General features: G+C 38.8%; 1 protein-coding gene across 1 annotated transcript in view; it reads right to left on the bottom strand.

The window, feature by feature from the left end:
• haus7 (HAUS augmin-like complex, subunit 7) overlaps positions 1 to 11,195 on the bottom strand; it is a 29,785-nt gene that overhangs the window by 8,265 nt on the left and 10,325 nt on the right. The window contains exons 3-5 of the mRNA XM_043675044.1: positions 10,300 to 10,382; positions 6,860 to 6,921; positions 3,080 to 3,186 (exon numbers count right to left, since the gene is read on the bottom strand). Of these exons, the coding sequence (XP_043530979.1) occupies positions 3,080 to 3,186; positions 6,860 to 6,921; positions 10,300 to 10,382 (252 nt within the window). The remainder of the gene's footprint in view (positions 1 to 3,079; positions 3,187 to 6,859; positions 6,922 to 10,299; positions 10,383 to 11,195) is intronic.

Genomic DNA, 11,195 nt, shown 5'->3' with positions numbered 1-11,195 from the left:
CCCAAGCAGTTCTAGCAAATTTCCCTGCCAGTATATTAGTCCTCTTCCAATTTAGGTGCAATCCGTCCTTCTTGTACAGGTTACTTCTACCCCAAAAGAGATTCCAATGATCCAAAAATATGAATCATTCTCCCATACACCAGCTCCTCAGCCATGCATTCATCTGCTCTATCCTCCTATTCCTGCCCTCACTAGCTTGTAGCACTGGGAGTAATCCAGATATTACCATCCTCGAGGACCTCCTTTTTAAATTCCTGCCTAACTCTATGTAATCTCCCTTCAGACTCTCAACCTTTTCCCTTCCAATGTTGTTAGTTCCAATGTGGACAATGACCTCTTGCTGGCCCCTCTCCCCCGTGAGAACATTCTGCACCCTCTCTGAGACATCCTTGATCATGGCACCTGGGAAGCAACACACCATTCTGATTTTTTGCTGCTGGCCACAGAAACATCTGTCTGCACCTCAGACTAGAGAATCCCCTAACACAAATGATCTCTTGGAACCCAACACACCGCTTGTTGCATTAGAGCCAGTCTCAATACCAGAAACTTGGCTGTTCGTGCTACGTTCCCCTGAGAATCCACCCCCTCACCTACATTTTCCAAAACAGCATACTTGTTTGAAATGGGTATAGCCACAAAAGACTCCTGCACAAGCTGCCTACCTCTCTTACCTTTCCTGGAGTTAACTCTTCTATGTGACTGTATCTGCGACTTTTCCCCTTCCTGTAACTGCCATCCATCACATACTGTTGTTGTTGCAAATTCTTCATTGCTTCTAACTGTCTTTCCAACCAATCCATTCGATCTGATAAGAATCTATAGATTCAAGAATTTATCTCCAAAAGTAGAATCTTCTGCTGCCAAAAAGCAGAGGGGAAAGTTGCAGGAGGGGAAGACAATCAAGCTGATTAGCTTCAAGGAGATTCCTGCCACCACAGGAATTAAGTTTAAAAGACCACAAGGGCTTCTTTACTATCATTACCTATAAAACAGAGTGTACTGCCTATCAGATGGTGAGCAAGCCTCTAGTCTGCTCTAATTTGATGATGATCAGGGTCCATATGAGGCACAAGGCAGGGCAGCTACTGAAAAACAAACTCCTGCCACTACATCTGACCACTTACAAATCCAAACCCCATGCCCCGCAAGCCCTCCTCCACTGGTGTGACTGCAGCTTCTGGATTCTGGTGATGTTTGCTACAGCTCACAGTGTCTGGCAGTCTGCAGTTGTGCTGGACAGATTGTCGCTGCTGGCTAATACTGTCCCGGGAAGTGAGCCTGCCGAAAGCCCAATAAGTGACCACTTAAGTACAAGATCTTGGTGGCTCCCTCACCTGTTTTTATCCCTGTCACCGTACTTAGAACAAAGAATGGAAATTTCTGCCACAAGACTTTGTACAAAAATTCCACTGCAAGCATAAATCTATATTATAATTTGGTACTTGTCATAGTTCACGTAAGTATAACAAATGTTTCACTTAGCCATCTTTAGACCTCAGTATAGATGTATTAATATTTCACATTTTCACCATAATGCTTTATTGAAATCCTCCAAACACCAGGGAAGGAACTTAACACAAGCACCTTTTTTTAAAAATATGTTAAAAGCATACTATCTAAGAATTTATTTTATTTTCTAAATGTACATTAAACTGCACAGCAATATATATTTTAAACATGTTAATTAGTAGATTTACTATCATTATAATACTAATAGATTTCTTATGGATCTGTGCATAGTCAAAATCAACTACAGTTTATTGGCACACTGTATTATGTAAGGGTAGCATGCATTGACTTAAGTCAGGACTCATTTCAAATAATACATTTTATATATTCTTATTTCATATTTTTGATCTTTATGTAGCAAAACTTGCAGCAATTTGGATGTGGGAGTAGCGTTGATAAAGAATAGCAGTTTTTCAACAGAGCAAGATGGAAAATGCAAAACTGAAGCAACATAGCAAATTTTGCTATGATGCCTCGGCACACAGGAATTTATAAGTTGGGGCACTAAGAATTGAAGCATAATTAAAGTGCAAATATACTTCACAAAATAAACAACTTAACTTATACTTCAAACAAAATTACAAAACCTCAGTAGTGTTACTTGCTCAGAAATGGTGAACAACACAGCCATCAGGATATTGAATTTAATATGTAGTCTCTGCCTAATTGGTTTCAGGTTGGACAGCTGCAGAAGTGCTCCAACATAGCAGGTCCCTATGGCAGAAAATCATCTAAGGTTTTTGTTCATGGCGTTGGGTTCTCTGAAAGAAAATATGTGTGTGTGTCCACTGACAGGATTAGCTGATAAGAATATAAGATGCAGGAGCAGAATTGTGCCATTAGGCCCATCAAGTCTGCTCAACCAAACATGGCTGATAAGTCTCTCAATCCAATTCTCCTGCTTTCTCCATGTAACCCTTGATCCCCTTACTAATCAAGGACCTCTCTCTCTCTTTTCAATACACTCAATGACTTGGTCCCCACAGCCTTCTGCAGCAATGAGTGCTACGGATTCACTATTATCTGGTTGAAGAAATTCCTCATCTTATAAGTAGCCATCACTTTCTTCACTGTACCTAGGTTCACAACTACTTTTTAAAAAGTTCTGATATTTTAACTAAATTATACTCTGATTAGGAGTCAATAATTTCAAGGAAGGATGAGAGGAGATTGGAGGTTAAAAAAAATGGTCTGATGTCATTCAGGAAGGATTTTTTTTGTATAGATATAACAGATTAGAAATGTATTTTTCATTGAAATTGAGTTACTGCAATGAATCAATTTGACATTCAAAATTATAACTCTATGGTGCATGCTTCTAATAGAACATGCAGTATTTTATCCCAAACAGAAGATACTCGGTGTTTAACTCAGAGCCAGGATATAGATAATTACAGTATTGCAGATAAATCAAATAATGTACATCAATTTTTGAATTAGCCTGTAAAATGATGTAGATTCTATGACAGATGCATATAGGTCCTGACAGATAAGCAGGGAATGAACCCCTTTTACTAAAATAAATTATAGAAATATGCATTAAGGGAACAAAAGAAAAATTACTTACTCAATGCATGTTAAATCTGTTGATGCTGTTGTAATTTGTTTATATTGCTGAAGGCCACCCAACATTTTATCCATCATCAACAACTGTCTACAAGGACTTTCCTGACCCTAACATCCAAAGAAAAATATTACAATTTTATAATTCATTGGTCTCAGAATCATCATAAATGCAACAGTAAGATTCAATATATTTAAGTCAGCCTATTTCTATAGTGTTAAGAAATCTAAATAGTCACAATTGCATGGTACCATATCATATACAGAACAAACTCAATTATCCAAACGAGACGGGTGGCCAGTATTTTGTTTGGATAACAGAGAGTTCAGATAACGAATAGCATTTTTACAGGACTTTGAGATCTTGTTCAGATAATCTGAAATTCAGATTATTGATGTTCGGGTAATCGAGGTCACCCAGTAAACCAGTGACTAGTTATCAAAGCATGGTGGAGCTTATGAACAGTGTGCAGTGTTCAGCTCAAAAGCATCTCAATCCAATCATTAAGGGTTAATTAGACATAGCAATAAGCAATTAGAGGAAAGGAATCTGTTTTGGCTGGCAATGATCATGCCTTGGATTGGGAACAGCTGTTTTGCATGACACCTGGATTTATGACTATCAAGCACAAAGGAGTACTTGGGAAAGTACTCAGAGATGGCAATACAGCACATAATATCAGATTCAGAACAGTAATAAAATGGAAGATCTTTCGCCATCGGACAGAGGTACATGAGACTGGGTCCATGGAAATTGAGTCAGAGCTGCAAGTACTTGCCATCACCCAGGAGTCCTAGGTGGGCAGAAGGCAGTGAGACTTGCTTGTTGAATATGTCTAAAGTAGTTTACAGGAATACATTCACTCATTAGTTTGAATATATCTAAACTGGATTTAACTAATATATTTGTTTTAATCAAAGTCTTTTTGCATTCACTAAAATCAGATCTTGAAGAACCTGTTAGGCACTTTCAGCCTGATACGCAGTGCCAACAAAAGCATATTTCCATCAGTGGTATTACAAGACATCAGCCACAAAGCTATAAGTAGAAGACATAGACGGAAAGTCAGGCTCATTACCAGCCAATGAGCTCCAACACAGCACATCAGGCAACACATTGGTAAAGAAGAGTGTGCTGTTAATGCCTGACAGAAACAAAGCTACCAGCTTAAATATGGCATCGATTAGGCGCATCTGCCACTGAAGAATTGTATCTAACCACAATCTGAGATTTCTAGGCCTGACAAATGCCTCATGCTACCACAATTGTAAATCCACAGGATTCAAGCTTGTTTGATGCAGAGTGCAGGACAGCAGCAGCAGCCACATTTAAAAATATGAGGTGTCAAAGTGGTGAAACAGATGCAAACTAAACAACAGATACAGCATGTTATAGACAGAAATAAGTGATTCCACAATCAACAGATCAAATCAAACTTGGAGTCTGCCATATCCAGTTGTACAATTAAACAACTGATTCAGCTTCACTTCAGGTCTCCAATGTCTCAGATAATATTCTTCAGTAAATTTGATCTATTCCATGTAAGATCAAGAAAAAGCAGAAAACAGCAGATGCAACAAAACTGACGCATCCTGAAACATTTCAGTTGCATTGAAGATTGGTGCTTCAGAACTAGCTGCAACTCTAAACAAGCTGATCCAGCTCAGCTAAGACACTGTTAACCACTTATGATGCTGCTGCTCCTTTAATAAGGGTATGTTGTGCTTGTTTTTTTTAAATCAGAGGGGTCTTGAAGTCATAGGTTCCAAGACGTCTGGGTTTATCTACTTGAAGAAGCTTTTAAGTTTCAAAAAAATACACTTGTTACAATGAAAGGATGGTGGTCAGTTCTCCCAGTTCTGCTTTTTTTTGGTTTGTTTTGGTTTTAGCAGTCTGGCTGTTCAGAGCTGCTGGTCAGTAACAGCTGGGGAATCCCAAGAAACAGCTACAGTGGAAGGAGGCTCTATGTTAAATCTCTCTGCAATCTCTCTCTCCTGTAATTACCTGTGTCTGATTTTACTTTTTTGCCAAGGGGATGTTTATGGGAACTGTTGCAGGCATTTGGAACAGCATCATTAAGTTGGAATAGTCTGGTGGGTTTTTGGATAGGTTAAGTTATTCTGTATTCTGTTCTCTTTTTCTGTGGTCATTCAGTACTCTGTAAATAAATTCTGTTCTGTTTAAAACCGAGGGGTTTTGACCAGCTGCATCACTCTTGGAATATCCACACTGAACCTGCTTAAAACAACTAGAAAAGTTAGGGGCTGGGCTTCAAACATTTTGAGGGGGTCCTGCCTGGTCCATAACACACTTGCCAAAGTAGAAAATTGCCAAAGGTCTTCTAAGGAAGGGTCATCAGAAATTACCTGAAACGTTAACTCTAATTTCTCTTCACAGATGCTACCAGACCTGCTGAGCTTTTCCAGCAATTTCTGTTTTTGTTTCTGAAAACTCTCCACTGGTTAGAATCATATTTAGCACAGAATAAAATGGTTCTCGTTATTGGAAACAAATCCTCTCAGTCATAGGCCATTGCTACAGGAATTTCTCTGAAATTCATTCTACTACTTCATCAATTATCTTCCCTCAATCATGAGTGGAGATGTTTGATGATGACTGCCCAGTGTTCTGTAACATTCATAAAGATAGTGAAGCAGTTTACGACTGCACACAGCAAGACATGAAGAACATTCAGGCTTTGGCTCATCAGTGCCGAATAACATTCATGCTACAGAAGTATCAAGTAATGACTATCTCTAACAAGTGGGAATCTAACAACCTCTCCTGAACATTTAAAAAAATCATTACCGCTAAAACCCTAACGTCAACATCTTGGGGGTAACCATCGATCAAAAACTTAACTGTTCCAACTATTTAAATACATACTGTGACAACATAGCACATTAGAGGTGATGATTTCTACGGTGAATAACTTTACACTTGACTCCCCCAAAGTCTGTGAACCAATTACAGGGCACAAGCCAAGACTGTGAATACTCTCTACTTGCCTGCATAAATGTGCTTCCAATGGCACTCCAAAAACTGAATATCATTCAGGAAAAAGCAGCCCATTGCTCACCTTAAACATTCACTCCTTCACCACTGGCACATAGCAGCAGCAGCGCATAACAATATATGGCGCAATGAAACAGGTTGTCAACCCTCCTCTGACAGCCCTTCCAAACCCACCCCCCAATATCCATCACCTAAAAGGACAAGGAAAGCAGATGAATGTGAGCATCACTACTTGCAAGTTTCCTTTCAAGCAACACAGCATCCTAACTTGGAACTATATCATTGTTCTTTCACTGCTATGGGGCAAAATCCTAAGACTACTTTCCTAACAGCACTGAGTTTACTTATACCAGATCAGCTGCAGATGTGCAGCTAGTCAGTTCATTACTACCTTCTCAAGGGCATTTAACCTTCCATGAAGATTTTTTAACATTAGGTCATCATAATCCAATGAAGCCGTCTTCAAATAGATACATTGAGCTATTCTTCTAAAACATCCAAACTCAGGCTAATTATAACAGAAGTCCTGCATTGCACCATTATGATGCAAAATTCAGATGATTGTCCAGTAATGTCAGCAGAATACTGGAGAAATTCACAAACCAAAATGCAGACTAAGGGTATAGGAGGTTCTTGTGCAATTGACTATTATATAACGCATGTATCAGCCATTCCAAGCGAGTAATGGGAATGTGAAGTCTAATTTTAGAATAGCCTAAACATTGAGGGAAATGAGTCAATTTAAAAATAATCAAGATCATACATTACCAAAAAGAGATCATAATCTTCAGCACTGCAGACCCCCAAGTTATGACCAAGCCATGTCATTGCTGTGAAACAGAGTATCAAAGTATTTATAATAGTGAAGCAATCTTATATCAATTAGATTCACAACAATTTTAATTTCACACAAAGTTAGCAGTTATGTTTTAAAATATGATCACAATTGTACAAAAGAAAAATACACTGTCCTGTATTGCTTTAACTATAAAAGACCAGGCACTAATTGAATTTATGTATTGATAATTACGAAAGGACTTAATAAAGTGGATGCAAATAAAGTTTCGCCCTTGATGCGATCATCTTAACTTTAGGGATAAATCATTCGAAAGAAATCAGAAAGTACTACTTCCTCATTAAGGATAGCAGGATTTGGAACTTGCTTTCCTCAAAAGCTGTGTTTGTTGAACTGATTGGCTAGACGCACGCAGAATTCTTCAGGATATGGTCCTGTTTCTCAGATAGCATTTTCCAGATTGGGATAAATTCTCCCATAACCATGATCAAAGTTTTGCAATGTTTACTATTTTTAGAAAGAGTTTGAGTTACTGGTGCTAAAATAAAGGATTATTTTACCTATTGTGTAAAGGTACTCTGATTTACTTACTTATACTTATTTATAATTCATATCCCTAGATATACAGTTTGCCAAAACTGTATACTTGATTAATTGTAAAACTCTAGTATTATGGCTTTCAGTGCAACAATGATAACACGAAACCTTTCTGCCCAAATTACATCATAAAAGTTTATTTTGCATTAGTTCATGGGATGTGAGCATCACTGGTTGGGCCAGCATTTATCATCCATCCTTAATTGTCCTCAAGAAGTAAGGTTTGAACTGCCTTCTTGAACGACTGCAGTCCATTTGATACAGTAAGACCCACATTCCTGTCAGGAAGAGAGGATGTTGACCTATCAACACTGAAGTAACTCCAATATATTTCCAAGTCAGGATAGTGAGTAATTTGGAGTGGAATTTGCAACTGGTGTGCTCCCATATATCTGCTACATTTGACCTTCTCGATGGTAGTGGTGTGGGTTAGGAAGATGTTGTTCAAGTAGCGCAGAGAGAGCACCATCTCCATGTCCTCCATTAACTCTCCCCTACCCTAACCCTATTGTAGCAGCCTCCTGGCTGCATAACATATAGGTTTCTAATTTGGCCAAACTGCAAGGGATGCTGGGTACATTGGCCAAGTAAAACCTGAAATTACAAAACCCACACAACAAACAGAGTTCAGTCACAGCAACCAGATGCCAATGACATTAGCATTGGGTAAAATGCAACAGTTATCCTGGACAGACCTACTCGCAACAACTTATCCACCAAACAAAAGACCCAGACAAAAAGGCCTAGGTCCTGCTACACAAACAAGCGGCAGCAAGTCATCTGAACGCTTGAAAATATTTCAAACTATTAAGTATCTCTCCCTGATTGGCCAGAATTATAAGAAGTTCCATAAAACCATCCAAAAACAAATAAAAACAGGGATCACCTGCAGATCAATCTCTCTTGAATCTTCTGAGGAGACCAGTATGCAAGAGGCAGAGACTAGCTGACCATCCAGAGAGAGAGAGAGAGAGAGAGAGAGAGAGAGAGAGAGAAAAAGAAAGAAAGAAAAAGATTGAGATTGAGAGAGAGAGAGAGTGAAAGAGAGTAAGAGAGATAGAAAGCAGCTTCACATACCCAGACAGAGCTATGGAGAGAGCAACACTGTAAATCTACAAGACATTCAGGAAATATTATACGCTTAAGTGGTCAAATAGGATTAAAGATGGTATGTTTTTTATTAAAGGTTATTTTAACTTATTTCCTAACAAAGTTGGGACTGTTTTGCGTTGGAACTGATTTGATCACTTTGTGGCATTGTGGGACACCTAGGCAAATTCATTCATAACATTCTGCCTCGAGTTGTATTACTTGTTTTAAGGAGGAACTAGATAACAAGATCTTCTGTTACATACTTAGTTGGTACTTAAACCAAGACCTTCTAGCTCAGGTAGGGACACTAGCACTGCATCCCAAGACTATACAGAGGGACCTTGATTATCCGGCATTCAATTATCTGGCAAGATCACAAGGTCCCGATGCTCGCCTAAACTATGTTAGCCAGCATTCAATTAACCGAACAAAATACTACCTGACCGTGCCCTTTGGATAATCGAGATTCCTCTGTCCATGCATTTGAATTCATCCATTTACCAGGGCTGTATAATTACTATCACCAGCAGTACTTAGTGCCACACACAATGCCCTCAGGAAAGATTACGGATAGAGACACAGTACATGAAAATTACAATAAGAACACTGAGCCCAACTGTTCTGTGTCCATTTTAACATTCTGCATAGTGTAAACTAGTCACACAAAAGTGCCCATCTTAAAACTTATTATTTAATGTAATCACTTTACACATGCTTGTACATGATATAAATGAATTAGACTTGTTTCTACATCAAACAAAAAGGGGGAAAATGAAAAAGCTAAAGTATCAGCCAGATTTTGCAATCAACAACAATGCAAAGATGTGGCCCAAGCAAACTTCACTGAAATATCACAGATTTCTCTGCCAAGATTTTCACTCCCAGTGTCTCATCATAGAATCCCTACAGTGTGGAAGGAGGTTATTCAGCCCGAGTCAACATCAGCCATCTGAAGAACATCCCACCCAGACCCACCACCCGATCCTATCCTTGGAGCCCGACATTTCCTATGGCTAATCCACCTATCCTGCATTTGCCTAGACACTATGGGCAATCTAGCATGGCCAACACACCTAACCTCTGTATCTTTGGACTGTGGAAGGAAATCGGAGCACTTGAAGGAAACTCACGCAACACAGGCAGAATGTACAAACTCCACATAGACAGTCACCCAGTGATGGAATCGAACCCAGGCCCCTGGCACTGTGAGGCAGCAGTACTAACCGCAAAGCCACCGTGCCACTCATAATAGTGTTGCAACTGTTTTGTTTTCTTCACTGGTGATCACTTAAATCTTTTTGCAGACGGCAAGTTAAAACTTGGGACATACATACAAGAAAAAAGTAGAGGCTAATATATTCAGAAAAAACTTCCAGTCTGGCGTTCCATCAAACATTTTTAATCACATTAAACCTGAATGAACAAGATTCGGTTAACAGCTTCAAGTGGTGGAAAGTTGAAACCCTTGGATTTCACGAGTACTCAATCTTAGGTGGTGGGAAGAGGGGTCTCAAAATGCAGTCTGTGTCCAAACCTCAGTGACAGATAGTAACTTCAGAATTTAGTGTCAATCTCTGCAAAAGTGACATACTCAAGGTGCAGCTAATCTAAAAGTAGCAATTATGACAACTTGTAATGACACTGCAAAATCCAACTCATGATCACTGCAAAGTGTAAAGTTTGGATCGAGATCAAGTCTTTAAAAGAAAAGAAAATATCCAACGTTTTATGACGAGGTCTGTTCCATAGTCTTGCACAGACTGAAAACGTAATTCTGCAAATTTTCTTTCAAGTGGTGGGTAGCAGCTATAAAACAAGAAAGAAATTATTTAACATTCTAATTCTTTCAGTATTATATTATAATACATTAGCAAGTTACATCAAGCACTTAAATTGCAGAAAGTCTATGTAGATGACCAGTAAAAACAAAGTTGCAAATCAATATTTCAATACGTGTTAAAATTCAGTACGTCAAGGTCAAATGTTTTATCTGTATCTTTTGCAGTATGCCATGAAGTCTTATGGATCATAAATAGAGTTCAAAATTAATGTTGCTATTAATTTGCTTCTATCAGAAGTTGAAATGCATTTATGCACCAATGGCCTGATTTCCCACTGGTCATATAGTCATTATTCCAGTGTAGGTGGGAGTTGCACATGGGGATCTTTTGGAATCTGAAGGAATTACTCAGAAATTGAATTTTCCCCTGGCCAATTCCTCCACACCTAGAACTATCCAAAAGTCTCTATTTAAATCAAAAATTTCAAATGTTCCAAAGAAATTAAGCAAAATAGTTACTCAGGAAAAGTTAGACTATTAAATGTATGGTCTAATTCCCAAGTTACTTTTAAACTGATCCATCACTTACCCCACACACACCCAGCTACATCATCCCCAGCCTGGACACCCCACCTAGAATCCAATCTGATATTCCCACACCCATCCACTGAACTTGATCTGACACTTTGGCCACTCACTTTGAACTAATCCTAAACAATGCATCACTCACTCACCTTGCCACTTTGTATCCTAGCACCACATTCTTTTCCCACTTAATATCCTGCCCAACTGGAACCCTACTGACCTGACATCCTACCCTGATGGCATCCTACTTGCCT

Source organism: Chiloscyllium plagiosum, chromosome 33 (genome assembly GCF_004010195.1).
Source record: "Chiloscyllium plagiosum isolate BGI_BamShark_2017 chromosome 33, ASM401019v2, whole genome shotgun sequence".
Taxonomy (NCBI): Eukaryota; Metazoa; Chordata; class Chondrichthyes; order Orectolobiformes; family Hemiscylliidae; genus Chiloscyllium; species Chiloscyllium plagiosum.
The sequence above is the reverse complement of the archived record's forward strand: the minus strand, read 5'-3'. Positions and strand labels throughout refer to the sequence as shown.